Below are 22,065 nucleotides of genomic sequence, written 5' to 3'. Positions count from 1 at the left end.
TACAGTTAATCTTTAAATAAAACCATACCCTTACAGGACGAAAGTTCCATGGAAAGACTGTAAGGACCTTGAAAATGTTTAAAATGTGGTGTGCTCACTGTGTTATGAACAAACCTGACTACAGGAAAGGAGTCCGGTTCCTCCTTCTCAAGGCACATGAGAGAGAGAGAGAGAGAGAGAGAGAGAGAGAGAGAGAGAGAGAGAGTGAGAGAGAGCGAGAGAGAGAGAGAATTTCTTGAAAAAATATTGTATTTGTCCAGTCCTATAAATACTACAGTTTTATAGTGCTACACATACCCAAAAAGCTAAATTATACAAATGGCAACATTGACCTTTATAAGATAAGTTCAACAAAATGGTTATTTTTCTTCATATGTTAATACATTACTGATACATGAGGGGAAAAGTAAGAAAGGAGAGACCTAAAAGAGTTATATGTTTTTATTGTGGGCAAGCAAAGGGCCACAAAGTCATACCATTAATTTGATTAATATTAACCAATACAGTGCAGAGAACACACAACAGTAAGACCTCATCTTCGGTTAGGTCCATTTAAGAAAGTACTGACGGGATGTTGTAGCTACAACTTGACCATCAGGTGTTAAAAAACAAAGTGCTTTCTAAGGAAATAAAAGGAGAATGCACTCTATATGACAAAGACACATGAAAACACTATTTAAAATAAACACTGACTAACTCATTACTTGTGAGCTGACGTTTGGGATTTGAATTGGTTAGGATAGAAATAATGCCCAGGCTATTGTCCCTCAAGTTAAGCTCACTATGCTACTGATGGCAGTCAAACATCATAAGGCAATCACCTCTATGTACATCATCCCCAAGTTACATAGTTACACAGTTCAATCGTACAAATCTACAACTAGTGATAAATATTTGTCATATAAATATAAAATCTCTAAAAGGCAACATTGTGCGTTATGTGCTATGCTGTTTGAAATCTCAATGGTCACCTACATCAGGTGGGAAAATGTATGGGATTTAGTACTTGGGAATGTAAGAGATGGATATGTATGACGTAGTTTTCAGGAATGTAAAAGATGTATTTGATGTATTTCTCAGGAACATTCAAGTTAGTTGTATGTGATGTAGTTCTCAGGAACATAGGAGTTAGGTGTATGTGATGTAGTTCTCAGGAACATAAGAGTTAAGGTACAGCCACACTGAACCTGCCGCTTGATCATTGTGTGTCACAAAAATTGTTCAACGTGCCTAACGCACCTTACGCGCCTACGCAGCTAGATGAGCCCGCCCAAAAAGTATTTTCCCCCGCTACTTTTCTTTTGCTCCACAAACATGGCTGAGATCACCACCATCGCTGCGCTGTATTTGTTGTGGGAGTTCAAGGAGAGTAAGAAACCCAAATGCCGCAGTGTTTGGGTGCATGACATCCTCCGTAGGCGCTCACAGCTGGGTGAGTTTCACCACCTCCTCCAGGAACTCCGCCTGGATGACGGCCGGTTCCAGCGGTATTTTCGGTTGACTGGGGCCATGTTCGATGACCTGCTAGCCCGGGTCAGTGGCAGGATCTCCCGCCAGGACACCAACTACAGGCGGTCCATATCAGCTGCTGAGCGCTGCGGAGCGCCTGTCCTCCGTCTCTCTGCCAGTGACGTCGGGTCAAGCTCAACGCTGATTGGCTATCGCGGCTAAGCATCACGCGTAGGAGCGTAAAAAGTTAAATTTTTTGAACTCCGTGCGTAGGTGCGTTATTTAGGTGCGTAAAACACGTCTAACGCGCCTAACGCGCTGCTTTAGAGCGTGTAACGCATCTACGCACCTAAACCAATGGTTCCCAATGCAAAAATTCAGATTTTCTACGCCTCTAACGCGCTTAACGCGTTCAGTGTGGCCGTACCTTTAGGTGTATGTAATGTAGTTCTCAGGAACATTAGTTAGGTGTATGTGATGTAGTTCTCAGGAATGAGGCCTGTTCTGCTGTTGTATGTTGCCTGGAGCCAGCCCGGCTCCACTGAAGGACACACTGTGGAGACAAACACAAGTCAAGTCTCAACAGCTCCACGACAACACACGCCATTGACACACCCACAATGTGTTGTCCTGCCTTGGGTGTGCACAAATGGTGTGTGTCTGTGTGTGCATGCGTGTCTGTGTGCTTGTGTGCGTGCATACATCTTTGTGTGTGTGTACGTGCGTGTGTGTGTGTGTGTGCATGCGTGTGGGGGTGGGGGTGGTAGCTACCATTTGAGAAGTGTGCTCCCTGGGGAAAGCTGAGCTCATGACTGTGTTCTGCCTCACACGAGTACAGCGCCTTGGCGTCCCTGGGCGAGAGAGATGTAAAGAGAGGTGCAGAGAGAGAGAGAGAGAACGATAAAAGAGAGAGAGTGATGGAGAGAACAAGAGGGGGGAAGAGAGAGAAAAAGAGGGCAAGAGGGAGGAAGAGAGAGAGACAGTAACATGTCATGTGGACATATTTTCACACGCTGCAGTTTGGGTGCGGAGGCATAGAAAGTCGTCTGGCGTCTGATGTGATGCCGTTTTGAAGGTGTGTGATTGTGTCTTGGACAAAGGTCGTATTCCTACCGTCCTCTGGTGAACACGTCGAACGCTGAGGAAAATATGGCACTTTCCCGCAGCGGAGCTCTGGACGACAAACACATGCAAACACAGATGCATTCATGAATGAACACGTACAGGTGCAACACCAAAACACAAAGGCATGCATGAACACGCAGCCACACACACAAAGGAAAAAAAGAAACATGGAAGAAATGGTGACATGTGTTGCAAGCACGACTCTGTCGTGATACACAGTAGGAGGAGGTTGTAGAGAAAGGGAGGACCTGCCTCCCAGACACTGCCTTACATGTAAGCAGGCTTCTGGTAGCCGTTGGTGGCGGCGGGTCGTCTGAAGCTGAGGTCGGTGCCACTACGGGTGTAAGGGGCCCTGTGTGGTAGCGCTCGGTCCCTGGGGTCCAGGGACATCAGACTCTGGATGGAGCCATGGCAGCTCTTGTAGTCTGAAGCACAGAGCAAGGCCGACAAGGCCGTTCAAATATCAATACTGAGATGAAAATAGATTCACATGTGATAAATAAATATTCATCAATCATCAATAATATCATGAACTATGACTATAACAGAGAGCCTCATATCATTCTCATCATGACATCATTCATCTCAATGACATTGTTCACCTCCCACACAACATTCACCTTGATGATAAATACCTCACAAACGCACAAACATCATTCACCTCACACATACATCATTCACAAAAGACACATCATCCACCTCATACACCTAATTCACCTTGATGTCAATTACCCCAGACATCATTCACCTTACACACATCATTTACCTCACACACATCATTCACCTCAAAAACATCATTTTCCTCCCAAACACCACTCTCCTCACAGACCTTATTCACCTCAACGTCATACTTCCCCTCAACACATCATTCCCCTCACCACATTATTCCCCTCAACACATCATTCCCCTCACCACATCATTCCCCTCACCACATCATTCCCCTCACCACATCATTCCCCTCACCACATCATTCCCCTCACCACATCATTCCCCTAGAAGACATAATTCCCCTCACCACATCATTCCCCTCACCACACCATTCCCCTCACCACATCATTCCCCTCACCACAACATTCCCCTCACCACATCATTCCCCTCACCACATCATTCCCCTCACCACACCATTCCCCTCACCACACCATTCCCCTCACCACATCATTCCTCTAGAAGACATAATTCCCCTCACCACATCATTCCCCTCACCACACCATTCCCCTCACCACACCATTCCCCTCACCACACCATTCCCCTCACCACATCATTCCCCTCACCACACCATTCCCCTCACCACACCATTCCCCTCACCACATCATTCCCCTCACCACACCATTCCCCTCACCACATCATTCCCCTCACCACACCATTCCCCTCACAGGCATGTTAATGCAACACACACAACCCACCTTCAGAGATCTGGAGGGAGGTGAGCGAGGAGGCCGCCGAGAGAGGGTAGGGGAACAGAGAGGAGGACGAGGACGAGGAGGAAGAGGTTCTCCGGAACGCAGCCCTGCGCTGCGCCGTGGAGGCCGCCTCCGCGCTGCGTCGGGACAGCAACCCCGCCGCCGTAGCGTAGGAGGTGGCGGGGGAGGTGGAGCAGCAGGAGGATGGGGGCGCGAGCGGGGAGGTCTTCAGGGAGCAGTTGGAGGAGGCCCTTGGGAGGAGGACGGAGGCGGTGGAGGGGGAGGTCGACGCGGTGCTCCCCTGCAGTGAGGAGGTGCGCTCCACGGCGGAACGCCGGAGGGTGCTGGAGCAGGAGGAGGAGGAGGAGGCCAGGGACGCCTTCGCCACAGAAGCGGCGGCGGCGGCGGCGATGGCGGCGGCGGCGATGGCGGCGTTTGGCCGGGAGGCCGGACCCCTCTCCACTGCCAGGGGTAGGGAGGAGGTGAAGGAGCAGATGGAGGAGAAGGAGGGCTGCCGGGGGGAGGAGGAGGTGCGTGAACTGGAAGGAGCAAATTCCGAGGAGGCGGCGGTGACGACGCTGGCGTCTGTGTGGGGGTCGGCGTCTCTTCCGTTGAGGGAGTGCGGCGACGGGGAGCAGGGAGACGTGGAGGAGACGGAGGAGGAGGAGGCGGGAGGGGCATCGGAGAGAGGAGGAGAGGGGATGGACAGACCGTTCTTCTCTGAGGAGTGGGAGGAGAGGGACTCCTGGCTGCCCCGGGGTGTGGTGCTGGGGCTGCTAAAGGTATCGCCTTGCGGGGGGACACACAAGGAGATGGAAACCTCAGAACCAGAGTGGAACTCAGACATGCAGCATTCACCGATTCACCAGTCACCCACGCTGTGCAATGTGCCCAGTACAGACCACACACACTATGTGTGCCCAAGGGGGCTCAGTGCACACACAGACAACAAGACTTTGCAACCCCCTCGGTCCATGGGGAATAACCATACCGGTTTGGGGGAATAAACCATCATGACTGTCTCTTCTGTTTACGTACCACACTAACAAAAATTCTAAGGGCAGAACCGGTACAACAAAGTTGCAGCACGTCTTTTGGGGTAAATACATCGGTGACCGTTGTTTAGGTGAAAACAGAAGAGACGGTCGAAACAGTTCGATTGCCCAGATCGATACTGAACTAGAAAACATTAAAAACACATAAAAAAACACAAAAAAGGTACGGACATAATTGTCCATTGTGTGTAGCACGACATGAGACAAAGCACGGCGAAAGGGTTCAACTCTGAGCAGGTAAACGGACACGTCCCCGCGCTGCCTGGGAATGAATAAGCGGGGTCGGGGTGAAAGTGTGTTTCCTCTGCTGAAGTCAAGTAGTAACACGTGTGAAACAAGACGTTGGCAGCGCTGGCTCACCGAAACCCCCCCCAGGCCCTGAACCGGAGGGACGCGCTGAGTGAATGCGGAGGTTGCTGCATGTTAAGACACATTCCTCACATTCCCCCCGCACCCCCCCACCCATTACCCATGTGTGAGTGCTCTACTTCTACTACACCACCACCCCCACCACCGCCACCACCAACACCAGCGTCCCAGGAGCTACACCAGTTCCGGATGTCGTCCTGCCTGCCTCCCCATTAACTCTGATTATCTAACCATTAACACACCAAGTCTAAGAAGAAAGAAGCCCACAGCAGGGCCCTGGTTTAAGACCCAGCCCGGAGGAAGTATCGTTGGCTTCTTTTGGGTGGGGGATGGGGTGCTGGGTTTCATTCATTCAACCTGACGAAACTGTTGCGGTGTCTGGTGTTGATTTGCCGTGTGAGTGACAGGTACTGCGGGCCAATGAGACGTACTGTCGTTGTCGGCCAGGCAGAGGGCGGGGGGGTAGAGGCGGGGCCTCCTCTTCCCGGAGGACATGCAGATGGCCCTGCTGCGCCGGGAGTTCCCCCGGGAGGACGAGGAGGCCGGGGGCAGCGGGACTGAGGGGTCCGGGACCTCACAGAAGATCTGGAGACAACACACACACACACACACACCTCAGTGCCTGCTTTCCTGGGTACAGTTTGTGTGTGCGTGTCTGTGCGGGGGTGTGTGCATGTATATCGGTGTATATGTATATGTGTCTGTGTGTTTGTGTGTGTGTGTTTACAGAATGATAATATGTACTTTACACTAGTGATGGGTCGGTCGCGAACGATTGGTCAGAACAAACGAATCCCGAAGGTGAACGACAAGAACTGATACCCAAAACAAGAGAACTGATTCTTTTTTCTTTTTTTTTAAACATTTAACAAAAACATAGTCACGTAAATAAAATATACAATCGAACAGAGCTTTTTCTCGACGCGACCTTATATTGATTAAGTCTAAACCGTTCTCAACGATTCAGCCGATGAGAGTACTACAGCAGGTAGCAATCGCGTTGCCATGGCCCATGGGTAAACAAATGACAAGGCACCGCCACACAGGTTAACTAACGATCGCTGTAGGCTTCAATATCATGCAAGCACTTTATGTTTTATTTTTATTTTGTTCTACATCACAATTGCATGCTTTAATAAAGTATTGTTTTTACCTACCATTACGAGTCTCGTTTGGAAGTAGGGAATTCGCACAATAGTTCTGCTACTGCTTGCTTATGTGCTTCACTGATTATAAGCGCTACTTGGAAGACCCCATTTAATTCTTACTGCACCCCATTACGTATTAAATTTGTGTTTGGTTGATTATTTCTCTGTGATAACAATGCTTTTTGGCAATAAATCTTATACCGTTGGAAAGCATGCATAGTTTCCTTTCAAATGGTGCCCCATTTGTAAGGAACATGCACTTGTGGGATGAGCAGCAGAGCTGAGTACGTGGGTTGCGCCCATGAAACATTTGCCAAATCTTCTCTGCCAATGCCAAACAGCTTATTCTGCCGTTGACTCGTTTGGTGTTTGGTGGATTGGATGATTGAAGTTTGAAGAAACAAGACATATTGGCAATTTAACAATATATAAATTTCACAAACAGGAGCCTCAGTAGGGTGTGGAAGAACCATACACAGCCACAACAGCCTGGCACCTCCTCATGCTGGTCACCAGCCTGGTCACACACTGCTGTGGGATGGCATTCCATTCTTCAACCAGCATTTGTCGCAAGTTAGCCAATGTGGTTGTGTTGGTCACTCTGGCACGAACAGCACACCCAAGCTGATCCCACAAGTGTTCAATGGGGTTGAGGTCAGGACTGCTAGCAGGCCATTTCATCCTCTCCACTCCCACATTCTGGAGGTAGTCTCCGATAAACCCCGAATTCTATCCTCCAAGATGAGCGTTGTCATCTTGGAGGATAGAGTTCGGTCCCAGACTGGAGATATGGGATTGCCACTGGTTGCAGAATTTCATCTCTATAGCTCTCTGCATTGAGATTGCCTCCAATGATGACAAGCCTAGTTTTTCCAGTGAGGGAGATGCCGCCCCACACCATCACACTGCCTCCATCAAAAGATGTTATTCTATCGGTGCAGAAATCAGCATAGCGTTCTCCGCGTCTTCTCCACACTTTGACCCTACGATCTAACTGCCGTAGGCAGAATCTGGACTCATCACTGAACATAACGTTCCTCCACATGTTCAGGTTCCAGTTGCCGACACCAGCTTAAACGGGCCTGACGGTGAAGGGCAGTCATGGCAGGACTCCTGGCAGCCGTATGAGACGAGAGATTGGCTGCGTGTAGTAGTCTGTTCCGGATTGTCTGGGCAGAGAGCCGTCGGCCATATCGTCCTGCAAACCTTGACTGCAAATCTGTAGAAGACAGCCTACGGCACCTAAGTGCTGACAGGGTGATGAAATGGTCTTCTTGGGGTGTCGCCTTCTTGGGACGCCCACTTCGCGGCCTGTCTTTGACATCCCCCGTTATATGGAACTTGGCCTTCAGTTTGGAGAGGGTACTAGGGCTCACTCCAAATAATGCCGCAACTTGGTTTTGCGGAACACCAGCTTGAAGTTGCCCTATCGCAAGGGCTCTATCCAGATCAGTCAAACGGGGCATGCTGATTCTTGGAGCAGACACTTACTGACTGTAGCTGTACTTACAGTAGTAGGGCCCATGCTCACAGGTGCTGCCATCGATCAGGTGCCAATCAGGCAGCTGATTGGCAGAAGCAAGTGTCAATAGCAACAGCAAAATAACCTGTTTGGCAATGGCAGAAAAGATTTGGCAAATCTTTCATGGGCACAACCCACATCCTCAACCCAATTTACAAATGGGGCACCATTTGAAAGGGAACTAAACAGGCTTCCCAACAGTATAAGATTTATTGCCAAAAAGCATTGTTACCACAGAGAAATAATCTACCAAACACAAATTTCCTTACTTTTTGTGCTAAGTTTATATGCTTAATCTGTACACTTAACCGGGGTAATTTCGCCAGAACATTAGAAAGTAGTAGGCTACATGCATGTTGATTAACTTTTATTCCATAATTTCCGATTCCCTGCCAAATGACCTAACAGACCATCTGACTAAACAAACAAATCAAACAAACAAATCAAAAGAACGAATCATGATAGTGAACGGAACTGAAAGAACTGATTCTCAGAAAATAATCGTTTTGCCCATCCCTACTTTACACACACTTTCCACTATGTAAGTAGTGGAAAGTGTGTTTATACTCTTCTGTTTCTGCATGTGTTTGTGTGTGTTTGTCTGTGTAGGTCATGTGCATGCAAATTTGTGGGTGTTTGCGAGCATGTGATGTGTGTGTATGCGAGTCTACTTGTGTACATCTATATCTGTGTGTGTGTGTGTGTGTGTGTGTGTGTGTGTGTGTGTGTGTGTGTGTGTGTGTGTGTGTGCGTGCGTGCGTGCATGTGTGTGCTCCTACCTTATCGCGATTCTCGATCATGATCTCCACCACAATGTTCTGGAACTTGATGTTCATCATGGCAGCCACCGTTTCCTCCTGTGACCTCATCAGGGTGGGACCGAAGATCATGCCCAGGTTGGACACAGTCATGAGGTTCTGCACGCTGTGGGTGGAGACTCTGAAGACACAACACCCAGTAAATCCCACATCGTTTAGGGATACATTCAGCATGAATGAAAAACCAAAACACGTATGGCGTGAGGCTTTTATCAAACGTGATTTACAGTGAAGTCAGATACATGTAAATAAGGAGCAGGTAGGGGTTTGGGAAGGACTGTGCATGGATGCCTACAGGGAGGCTGAGAATTTGCAGGATCGAACCCAGTACCTTTCACCTCGGAGCCAATCCACCACACAACATCCGGCCTCCGGATTAAAAGGTAATTTCTGTATATTTCGAATTAGATTTCTATGACGCATAGCAATTAGGAAAATGATCATCAGTTAGCAGCTATTGGCCTTATTCACCTAGCCTCCATCTTGGTTTCATCATGGTTCCATCATGGTTCTCAACGCAAGCCGCAACTAAATGTAGAGTTCTGTACCCTCGCCTAGCTAGCGATGAGACCCAAGATGGCTGCCCGGTGACTAAGCGGTGTGTTTTGGTTTGAGTTTGAGTTGGGTTCAGATTGGGACAGAAATCTCTCTCTGAAATTGTTAATACACACAGATCTCCGATTCCATTCCATTTTTGCCAACACCTTCTCTACCAAGCAAAGGGGGGGGGGGGCAGAGCAGAGAGAGTAGCGGCGTACTTGAGGAGGTGGTCCGTCAGAAGGTCCAGCATCTCTCTGTTCTTCTCTGGCAGCTTGTACACCAGAGCGTGGACGGCTCTGATGCGGTAGCTCTGGTCATCTGACTCTGAGACACACAGAAACCAAGCCTCAACAAACACAGACCCAGATAAACAGCGGGCTCGTCTAAATAACCACGAAGCTTAATCGCATGGTAACATAAGTGCTCTTTCTGGTTATATTGATCGAGCTTAAGAATGTTGGGTAACCAATGTTGTTGGCCTTGAAGCTCCTGTTTGTCTACTTGGGAGAAGAGTTCCTGTTCCTCATTGAGGCAGCTGGTGATTTTACTTACTGGCAGCTTTGATGAAGTCTTTATGCAGTTTGTATGTCATCAGAGGCTCTGCCAAACACCTGCAAAGATATATAAAAAAATATATATACGATACAATACAGTTCATTTTGTCAGTTGACCTGTGATACACCATCTATAAAAAAAATATATATAAAAAATGTAACCTTTATTTAATCAGGTAATAGTCTTATTGAGATTAAAATCTATTTTGCATGTTGAAGACGAATATATATGAATATGGACACATTATAAACATAGAGTATTCCATTATCATACGGTCTTGAAGGAGCCAATCACAGCCCTCCGTTCCCTTTGTCCGCTCTAATATAGCTTAACTTAGAAGTATGCTGCGTTACCGAGACAGGCTAGCTAATTGGCGCTTTTATTTTGAAGTGTATGTAAGCTTTCAGGTTGGTCACCTGATGTAGTTCTTCAGGCCGCTGGTTATGGTCTTGTTGTCCCAGAGGTCCGGGTCCAGCTTTGTGTCAGGAGAGGCAGTGGAACCTGAGGTCACAATGCAATCAGTAGTGGATGATAATCTATACACAACATAATAAACACTGCATGTATAACAATACAATCACACACAATCACCAACTTCAAAACAGTCCCATTAGACCAATAATGGAACGTGCAGATATCTGTTTGGGAAGGAACTGACATCACACGGTTCCTTACCAAATACGGTCGTCATCAAGCGCTGGACTTTGGAGTTGACCCCTCCCGTCCTGTAGAGTCCAAGCATGTCAATGCCTGCTCACACACACACACACACACACACACACACACACACACGCACACACACACACACAGACAAGTATATAGACACGTACACACACACACACACACACACACACACACACACACAGACACGTACACACACACACAGACACGTACACACACACACACACAGACACGTACACACACACACACACACACAGACAAGTACACAGACACGTACACATACACACACACACACACAGACAAGTATACAGACACGTACACACACACACACACACACACATACACAAACACAGACACGTACACACACGCACACACACACCGACACATACACACACACACACACGTATACACACACATTCAAACAAACACACATACATACACATACGAAGACACACACACACACACACACACACACACATTTATACAAATGGACAAACAGACAGTCAAACAGATTCAATAAACCAGAAGAAAACCTCTCCAAATCTATATACAATATAACAGAATATTATACAATTAAACACTAATTGAAACGACTCCTATTCTTATTTCATTAAAGGTTGTATTTATAACAAGAGGTTAGAAAATAATAAACATTTATATAATACATATGAAATGAATATCATATGAGTAGGAGTTACCTCTCATCTCCACCAGCTCAATGCACCTTTTGACAAACGTGAAGCCTGTTTCATTGAGGAACGCTGTGGAGCAAACACACAAAAACACCTCAATAACGAGTATCGCTGACCTCCCGTCACCACAGTTTGAACCAAAGGAGAACAAAGCACTTACTCTCCTCCTTCTTGCTGAGCAGCGAGGGTAATGTATAGATCTGGAGATGGAGAAATAATACATATAATGGGATCATTATTTTGACGACGCAAATGACGAATGACAAATGTAGAAAGAGTTGCCACACTGAGCTGTGGTTGAACAAAGCACATTAAAAGAACCCTCAAGTGAGAAATTATCCAAATGATATGTGTGTATGATATCAGCTCTGTACAAGCTGGATAGCCTTATTTAACGTATAAGCATATTGATAAATACAATTGATCAGAAATATGGGAATAACCAATGAAAGGACAGAGAGGCCATACCGGTTCCTTCCCGTCCATGGCCTCCAGCCACAGCCTGCGGTTGGACTCCGACAGGGCCTGCAGTGTGGTCACACCATGCCTGGAAGACCAACACACAGCAGACACATCTCATTCATCCACACATTCACAATCTTCAATCACATGTCCATCACCTATACCTGTGGAGTTCCTTTTGGCCCAAAACCTATCCAATATCAACGTCTTTCTCATGTCAAACACGCCTTTTCAGTTTTCAGGCATGCATAGGCATGTATTAATATATTTCTGAGGAAAAAATCCCACGACCCACATTTGGAAACCCCTTACCATATCTCTTTATTAGTTTATTCATAATTCTGTATTTGATGTATGTTTAGATGTAAGTACTAATGCACATATCTGTTTTGGTTTAGAATGTATCGTTATGTATACATGTGTCCGTGTCCCTCACCTCTCCACCACCTCAATGTCGAAGCAGAAACGTTTGTCTATGGAGTCCCTCTTCCTTCTGACACACGAACGCAGATGTAACATCTCAGCTCCATGGCTCACCACACCGTTCTGTATACACACACAGGCACACACAAACATACATATATGTGAACACACCGTTGGATTGATACACACAGATACACACAATAGTGACAACAGAAAGGTTAAAAGTACAAAGATAAAATAGATAAAACTATCTGCACCTCCCCCCTCCCTCTCCCTACTCACTACAAAATCCAGTCCAAACCCCAAAAAAGCATTCTCTACACTGCTGCACTGTCTGAGCAAATGAACCTAGGCTTACATATAGCATCGTCATGACAGAATATGTTTACACTATATTTCAAGCCAAACATATTGTACCTTTAAAGACAGAGTTCAGTGGGCGGATACCTGTCTACTTGCGGGGCGTGTCTCTGTGTTGCTCATGGTGAACAACTTGGAACCTTTCTCATACGTACAGTAGTATCTGGTCCACACGGAACCAAGAGCTCCTGCAACAAACACACACACACACACAGATACACAGCGGAAACACACACACACGTACACAGCCAAACCACAAACACACACACAAAATCACACACAGACATGCATGCATATATACACACACACACACACACACACACACACACACACACACACACGCACACACACACACGCACACAGATGAGCCACATGAACACACACCAAGGATCAGCACTAGGCAAAAGGTGAACCAATACAGTTCATTTTGTCAGTTGACCTGTGATACACCATCTATTATAGATCCTATTATTCCTCTATGATATTTGATTACTGAAAGAGTTAATCCACTGCGAGAGAGTGTGAGGGTGTTAGAATGTGAGAGTGTGTGTACGTTTCTCCTGCAGGTACAGGAACCCCTCCATGGTGAAGCAGCCGGGGGCCTTCATGTCCGCCTCCGACGAGCGGATCCTCTTCATCAGCCTCTCCACCTCCGCTCTGGTGCTCTCAAAGTTATTACGCGTCTAAACCGTACGCACACATGCACGCACACACAGAGCACACAGAGCACACATGCACGCACACACAAAGCATACACAGCAAAGGTGAGCACACAGACAAAGCACACATACACAGAACAAACCCACAGAAACACAAACACACATACACTTATTCATTTTATAAAAGAGAATAGGCAATAAACAAATAAATAATATATATATATATATATATATATAATACAGAGCAATAGTTGAGATGTCTCTTATCAAAAGGCCTTCAAGAGAAGTTCACAATGTGATGAAGCAAACAAAGATAGAGAGGGACAAAGCACCGGTCGATGAAGCTCTGGGGCTATGTTTGTAAGGTCGGCATGAGGTCAAACAGTTCGTAGGGGCTATCAGTGGACTGGGTTGACCTTATGAGGTAATTTATGATGTCATCATAGCACTCGACTCAGGGGCAGGACATTATTTTCTTTTAGGAACAACTTAGGGTAAGAGTTGAGTAGTTATCCCTGAACCTCAACAACGGCAAGCAATCTTACGTTTTGTAGGTTGAACTGCAGCTGCTGCTTGTAGGGCTGGAACTCATTGGCAAGCTCATAGCCCTCATGGTAGAAGGTAAACAAACCTTGCAGGAAGGCCAGCAGCTGGGAGCCCCAAGACCAGAGAGAGAAAGAGAGATAAATACAGTGAAAACTGTGGATATTGCCGAAGAATGTGGATTACAAGTTGGTACTATCGGTCTGATTATAATTAATTCGTCCTCATTTACAGCAATCAAAGGGCACCTGTTTAATGTCAAACTCTCCTCACCTCTTTCTTCCCATTTCTCATTCTGAAACTTAAATAGTAGGTTTTCTTATGTTTTATTGTGACTTTTGAACCTTTGATATTTGGATCTCCATAAATTGTTAATGTATGTCATAACAACATTTGGACTATTTGTTATTTTTTCTAGCGATGTCCCCAGCATTTGTTTACCAATCAACAGACAAAGCCCTCTCAATCATTAGAGAGCGAGAAAGATCAGCACAGGAAATGCCAAGGCACCGAAACAGGAAGTGGGCGTGACTGATCTGATCACGGTATTGCCTATCCCCCTCCTCCCTCACCGGCTCCACAAACTCAAACTTCTTCCTCTCCTGGACCTCTTGGATCTTGAAGACGTACTGCAGGGATGCGTCGTAGAACACCTGCCTGTCCTTCCCCATCTGAGAGTCCGCCTGGAACAAACGTGTGGCGGTCAACAAGGAGCCATGGCGCCTCATATTGTAACAGAGCCACCTTTCTAGGCAGAACTTCAGGGACCGAATGATCAATATTTGTGTTGGCGCCGGTCGGCGTGACACCACCGAACCCAAAGCCCTCTAATGGGCAAGGAAACCCTTCCCATATTCAAGGGGGACAACCCTCAAAAGAAGGAGAGATAACAGAGCTGAGTGATTGAGAGAGAAAGAGAGAGAGAGAGAGAGAGAGAGAGAGAGAGAGGCTTACTTCCTGTAGGTGAGATTCCTTCTTCCTGGATGAGAGACTGAGATGTTTCTCAAGAACAGAGTAGTACTTTTCTGTCTCTTTGTCAAACTGCTTCTTCCCTTCCTGAGAAACAACAAAAGCACATAAGGGTAAACTGAATTAGTTTTAAAAGTTATAAACAATTTAATATCCTATAGAAGTACGTCAGTGATTTGGAAAACATTCACTTTTCTTTAGAGCTGGTCAAAGATTAAAAGTTTTAATCGCGATAATTCGCATAGTATTGGTGAGTTAACTCGTGGTTAATCACACTTTTAAAATTATGCTTTAAATCCATTCCAATTGAGGTTAAATGAGATTATCGAAATGGAATGACACATTATCATTCATACCAAATGTACTATAATAAGCAAAAACTGATCTTGAGGGAGTTTTATTGACTCTCTCAGTTTGGGTTGAATATGAAACTTACGGAACACCACAGATTTCGGAATTGTAAACAGTCACTTACTGCACCTTTCAAAATCAAATAATAAAAAAAGCGTTAATGCGTTAATCTGTAATAATCGCGTTAAAATAAGATTGCGTTAATGGGTAATTAATGCGTTAACTTGCCCAGCCCTACTTTTTTTACGTCAACATATATATATGTTATACTATACACTTTATATAGATATAAAGTGTGTGAAATAGAATGAAAGTCTGTTTTCTGCATTAACAACTACTTTGTGAATATGACAGGAATAATACTGCTGGATGGAACTATTTTAAATAAAATGTTACCTGGGACATTTGTAGACAAAATCAAAACATAAAATGTGTGTGCATGTGTGTGTGTGTGTGTGTGTGTGTGACACACACACACACACACACACACACACACACACACACACACACACACACACACACACACACACACACACACAGTGCAACATTTCACATGCTTCCGAGCATCCGCTCCAGCTAGCAGTTGTGGGTTAATTCTGTTCTCTGGCTCAACAGCAATGGGTCAGTCATGAATTGGTGTAAAACGATGATGATGTCATCTCTCTGGTTCTGGGGCTAGGTTGGAGACTCAGTGATGTGACTGGAGACAGCTGTTTGGTCCAGAGACCACATGCCCTTTCTGTTTATTTGGCCACACTGAATGGAACCGTCCCTCGTCCCTGTCTTTCTATCTTGCTAGCTCTCTCTCTCCCCAGAACATGTCCGTTCCCATGACCTTGCCTCTGACCTTGTTACCAGCGACAAGGCCTGAGGAATCTTTCTGAACGCACCCATCGTATTTCTCGGGTGACACATGATTACTGGCACGGAGCTAGGGTTGTGGTTTGATAGCATTCAGCCGAATCTGAACCCAAATCCACTTATCTAATCTGCATCCTTTGAAATTAACTTTACAGGGTAATTATATATCATATTAATCACTGTCTCGCTATTTTTTTAACATGCTCCAATGATGTTATCATGCAAATCTAGCGCTGAATTTGCAATGCAAATGTAGTGCTGGATCCATACTTCTAATCATAAAAAGCCATATATTGAACCATTTCATTGCACTAAACATGTCAGAGCTTAATAAATAATTTCAGAGCATAATAAACAATTCCAGAGCCTCCCGGGCCCTTACAAGACAGAGTTGTGGTACCATAAATAACTTAAATTTCAAAAAGAATGTTAATTCATTCAAGCACAGGAGGACATTTACAACTACCAGAGACCAGCTTGAGAGGCTCATTCAACGATATGATCCAGAACATTATGCTCCCTTATCTATTATTTCTTATCTAGACTTCAGACTCCATCACGGTGTAGCCAGACCAAGGTCCCATCGCCCTGGACCTGTTTATGAACCCTAATGGGACAGATGTAGCCCTACCTTGACAGCGCCGATCTGCTCTTTCCTGAACCTCTCCAGTGGCGATATCAACACGTCGTCTGCGTTCTGGATCTGAGGGGTGAAGAAGACAACGATAACAGCAGTTAGCACAAGAGCGTCATGTTCAAGGAAGGAAAAAAACTACAGCCATTAAAGTCAGAGACATTATTTATGTTAGTAATAAACCACAACTAAGCAAATGAACATAGAACATTCTAGAATTTAAATTCTAGACGCTTTTATTTTAAATAAAAGAGGGCAATATATTGGGAGAAATATGTTGGAGAAAGCTGATTTGATCATTCTGAATTTGTAAGCCTTCTGCTTGTCATTCTGATTTACTGTGTGGGTAGCCTGCTGCTACTGGCTGCTCACACAGTAAATCAGGCCCTGTAATTGGTTGAAAGGTTATGCCCCGCCATTCAGACTTGGTGACAAAATCCAATGTCTTCTCTTTCAAAAGAGCCGCTTTATATTGTAAGAAAATGAGGTGGAAATTGCACATAATTGACGAATAATCAAACACATGCATAAAAGACGCACAATTGATGCATCAGCAAAGAAGACAATTATCCTTTCCTCTTGTCTTGAAGATAAATGAAAGAGATTTATAATTATTGTATAGTCCCACAGGAGGACTGTTGTTTTTGGTTACACACTATAAACTACAGGGGCTTAATTGTTGCACGGTTGGAGAAGTAATTTATGTGGGGAATTTTTCAACATTCAGGATAGTGGCCCCAAAAGAAGGAAATGTCAGGGATGTGGACACTTGCCAAGCTGAGGGCTTGAATCAGGTCAAGAGAATGTCTCTTTAACCAGTCCGTTGGCCCCTGTGGGGTTGTAGCAGTGTCACAGCCTATTAACTTTTAACTGAAAAACTGTAAAACAGAGATCTACTGTATATTTTACCCTTCGAAGAAACTTGTTTTTATCAATCATTGATATGCTCAACTGTACGACACATTTGGATTTCCTTTTCATTCACCTTTTTCAGATTAAACGTGGTAGTATGTTGTTGACTGTTTTATTAAGTCATACTAACTCAACTGACAATGACGAATATATTACTTTTAACCAAAATTGTCTACTGCTACTGAACAATGTGTTTAATGGATGCTATTTTTCAACAAATTATTACAAATAAGACAGAAGCCGACAAAGGGAAAGAGAGGCAGAAAGTATGGGAGAGTGATAAAAAGAGAATTGTAGATAAACAGACTCTTTTTATAGACTTCCCATGCAGTCCAGACTGTTTCCCTCTGTATTCTCAGATGGGAATTGCCAGAATAGGTTCCACATGCCTTCAAACACACACACACACACACACAAACACACACACACACACACACACACACACACACACACACACACACACACACACACACACACACACACACACACACACACACACACACACACACACACATATATATACCACCCTCATGCACATGCACAAGCACACACATGCAAATTCACGCATCTGCACACACACAAATACGTGCAAATACAAATACGCACACACAGCCCCTCAAAGCTTTCCGATTCAGTTGGAGTTTCTACACACTGGATCAACTTCAGAAGAACTGGGCTCTGGGCAGAAGAAACTTCATGAAGAACTGGGCTCTCATTTAACAAGGTGTTCCTATCAGATGCAGACAAAACCTTTCCCTAACTGCGGAGCTATGCGGTAGCTAACTATACAGTGTACTTGAGAACACTGCACAAAGACCTCTTTGATTCCTCTGCAGGTCAAACAGCAACTTTTTCCAGGTTTCGGAGCTTGAGTCTAATATGGTGTTCCTTTCTTTGTAACTCCTCCTGCAAGTAGTTTTGGAAAGTCTACACGACCCTGATGACTATATTATATTTAGGTACTATAATCCTTAATTACAGTACTAATTATAAATACCTAACTAATTAATTAATAAGATAGGAATTTATTCGTGATCAACATATCCTGCTAGAATCCTAAGAGAAAATAGATGTTGTACATTTTGAATTATAATATTACAATTATGGATAATACACCATAGCTATAGCTGCGGTTAATTCTAAGAAATAATTTTCAAATTAGGACCACGACAAGGACAACAAATCTGCTTAATGGAGATTCTAGTTAGGGGACTCTTTTGTAAGTGAATCACACACACATACACACAAACACACACACAAACATGTGTGCTGCTCTACCAGTCGTCTCCTCTCCTCCTCCATGGTGCTGAGAAGTTGGGAGAACTCCTTCAGAGACTGGGCTGCAAGAGAGACAGAGACAGAGACAGAGAGAGAGAGGAAATCAGAAGTCATTAAGTTCATCTGCGCAAATACCTTTACAGTAAAAAACTGATTGGATCCAGGTTAAGGCAATAAGATAGTTCCTTAATAGCCATGTAAACACCTCAAGCTGGTTAAGCAAATGTTTATTTATGTGAGCCTTAACAAGACACCTTGATAACATACTCCTTATCAAGTGTAATTTCTGATTTAAACAATTTCAATGGGTTACAATAAAAAATCAAGAACTGTCGATGCATCGTGAATCAGTCTGTTTTTGCGAATCAATCAATGGTTGAATTTTGTGCCTCGTCAATTCTTCAGCCACCCTAATTACTGTTGAATTCACAGTAATCGATACTAATCCCTTACTGGGAGTATTACTGTAATCGTTCATTTAGCCTTAATTAGCCTTATTTAGACTATGCTGTGCATGTAAACATACGAAGCGAGTACCCAAATTGTTGAAGCACGTATACAGCATACGCTGAAGCATTGATCAGTGATTAGGAGCTATTTGTGCGACCCACCGATATTAATCTCGTCGTCGGTCTCGGTGTCACCGATGCACTCAAACTGGAACTCCTGCAGAGATTGAGAGAACCTCTGCACTGCCAGGGACAAACCTGGCAGAGGGACAGAGAGAGGGAGAGAGAGAGAGAGAGAGAGAGATATTTAGAGATAGTAACAGAGAGAGAGAGAGAGAGAGAGAGAGAGAGAGACAAAGACAAGGACAGAGAGAGAGACAGGAGACAGGGAGAGAAAGAGAAAAACAGAGTGAGAAGGGCTATATACGCAAATAGACCGATAGTCTATTTTACTCTTTTTTATGAAAGAGAGAGTTATTTGATATAGGTAACATGATCTATGAAGGCATGTGAAAGGCTGGGCTATTCGGATACGACAAGAAACTGAAATGCATTGTTCTTTCTGTGTCGTACATTGAGCTATAAAAAAAGGCTTTGGTCATGACTTTCACACAGTGTGGTGCTTGTGTTTGTCTATCTGCAAGTCTTTCTACTCACCTCAAGAACTAGCATCCATTTAATGAACACTAGAAAAATGTTTTGCATGAGGGTTAACCCTAACCCTAAACCTGCAAATAAATAAATCCAAGAGAAGGCCCCAAGGCCCTCTCCTACTGTAAAGAATCCTCTCCATAAACGTAGGGTGGTGGTATTTGGAGTGTGTATGGAAATTTCCGTCACAGACTCAACTCTGCTCTTTGATAATCAATGCAAGGCAAAACAAACAAAAGCCACCAGACATTAGAAATACGAGGCACTTTTGTATCGAGGGCGACCGAGATTTAGTTTCAGCATATTGAATGCAATGAATATCATACAAATAGAATATTTTAGAAGATCATCATTTACCAATGCTGATTTCTTCTTTGATATAGCCCTAACGTTCATGGAATACACACAAAGACAAGCAGTTGATAAGGTGGTAATAGCAGGTACAGAAAAAGCTTTGGTATTACCCTACTGTTGTATATTAGTAATAGTAACAAGTTAGTAACTAGAATACTATTTGTGTACTTTAGTCCACTAATCTCAGCAGCCTAGGAGTAAACGGCACTGACTTAAGTGTCAATTACCTGGGGGGGAGGGGGGGTGCACACAATAACACAACGTTTAGAAAAGCACACTGGTTTATGACACCCGCTAGATAGATGTATTTTTCTCTACTTACTTTTCAGAGCAGATATGAGCATGTTCCCGTCCTTAATGAGATCCTTTATGAATCTGTTGGTCCGCTCCAGCTCTATTTCATGGCATTGTAACCGTTCCCGAAACTCTGGACTGTCCAGAAAAGAATCACTGAACTCCAGCGTCGGCAGACCCATTGGTACAATAATTACCGCTATCGTTAAAAATATGGAATGTATCAACTCACTAAAGGGTCTCTGTTGTATTAATCTATTGCCCTGCTTCGAAAACGGTACGTTTAAAGACAAAAGTTTCTTCCAACTTCATGCTCTTCTCATTTTCCCAGAACTTCCGGAGAGACTATCCAACGGGGAAGAGGCGTACAAAGAGAGAGTTCGGCCAAGTTGCACGACTATTTTCTAACTACGCTACATTCTTCAAGAATAAAACCACAATAATAAACAGTTATGATTTTATTTCTTGTTATAATGAACATATTTTATAGATGAACGAATAATGAATGAATAATTATTTTATTTATGTAACTAAATGTATTGTACCAACTTTGCTCGTATGCACGGTTCTGGGTCAGCGCGCATACTGCTGGTTACTATGGTGACGGGAGACTCCTGCTGGCTTCTTCAGAAATAAGTTATTTTAAAAGCCATGTGTCATAATCCGGTGCTGTTGTTTCTGCCTAAATCTTCGGTATTTCATAAAAATACATTATTAAAAGTCTGAGCTAGGTCCTCACTTTGGTCTTCTGAGAAGTTAATTCAGGTATTACCACTGAACAAAGGATTAGGGTTAGTCTCATGAACATATATCAAAAATATTAAATAAATGTATCTACTATAAATTAGAAACAATTAAAAAAGTTCCCGTAAGTGAAGAGAAAATTGACAACACAAATTTAAAGGCTAAACCAAGTAAAAGTAATACAATACATCAAAATAAAGAATCTATGCATGAAAAGAGATGTCAATTATGCATTATACAAAAGATATACCTAATTACGTAAGTATTTCCAGGTAATTAAATCCAAATAGCTATTCGATTCTCATTACTAGTAAAAAAATATATTTTCTAAATTTTCAATATTCGACCAAATTGCCGGAACTCAAAAAATATTAAGCACATCTCGCCCGACACAATCATTGCTCTGGTGTGTCCTGCCTGCTAGTGGCCCAACTCTTTTATTGTACAAGTGAGTACCTGCCGCTACACACAGTGGAAGAATAGAACACCATGACTACCGACGTACACATGCTGTGTGTACTCTAGCTAGTACACACCCACAAATACATACAACCCTGCACACGACATACGCCAGAGATCGGAGTAAATGTTTGGTTACTTTGCACGATCATAATCGTACCAGATTTGCATACACGTAAGGTAAGCAATGCCACATTTAATTTGGATGAAACTTGTTGACAACATGTAGTGACTGATGCCTGCTATGAGATCATATATAGAAACATTGAACTGTGTGATTGCTATAACTATTTAGTCATTTAGCAAAC

At 44.1% G+C, this 22,065-nt stretch overlaps 1 protein-coding gene across 2 annotated transcripts; it reads right to left on the bottom strand.

Moving 5' to 3' along the window:
* Positions 1-426: 426 nt before the first annotated feature.
* Positions 427-20,895, bottom strand: LOC307077440 (rho GTPase-activating protein 42-like). Of its 2 annotated transcripts, XM_079738865.1 has the most exons (25): positions 20,787-20,895; positions 20,583-20,692; positions 19,418-19,513; positions 18,807-18,868; positions 16,614-16,685; positions 14,756-14,857; positions 14,374-14,484; positions 13,804-13,908; positions 13,153-13,282; positions 12,687-12,787; positions 12,253-12,362; positions 11,823-11,901; positions 11,515-11,554; positions 11,361-11,423; positions 10,657-10,731; positions 10,398-10,482; positions 9,979-10,037; positions 9,645-9,750; positions 8,848-9,007; positions 5,830-5,983; positions 3,978-4,763; positions 2,846-2,999; positions 2,563-2,622; positions 2,221-2,300; positions 427-2,002 (listed from the first exon to the last, which is right to left on the bottom strand). In XM_079738865.1, exons 2-25 carry the CDS (start codon positions 20,602-20,604, stop codon positions 1,914-1,916), a joined length of 2,901 nt encoding a protein of 966 aa, XP_079594991.1. In that variant the 5' UTR covers positions 20,605-20,692; positions 20,787-20,895; the 3' UTR covers positions 427-1,913. The 2 variants fall into 2 exon arrangements, with proteins under 2 accessions (XP_079594991.1, XP_079594990.1); XM_079738864.1 differs by having other exon boundaries at positions 20,583-20,882.
* Positions 20,896-22,065: the final 1,170 nt, after the last annotated feature.

This window comes from Pollachius pollachius, assembly GCF_949987615.1.
Source record: "Pollachius pollachius genome assembly, chromosome: 6".
Lineage (NCBI taxonomy): Eukaryota > Metazoa > Chordata > Actinopteri > Gadiformes > Gadidae > Pollachius > Pollachius pollachius.
This window is presented reverse-complemented; position numbering and strand designations above follow the sequence as displayed.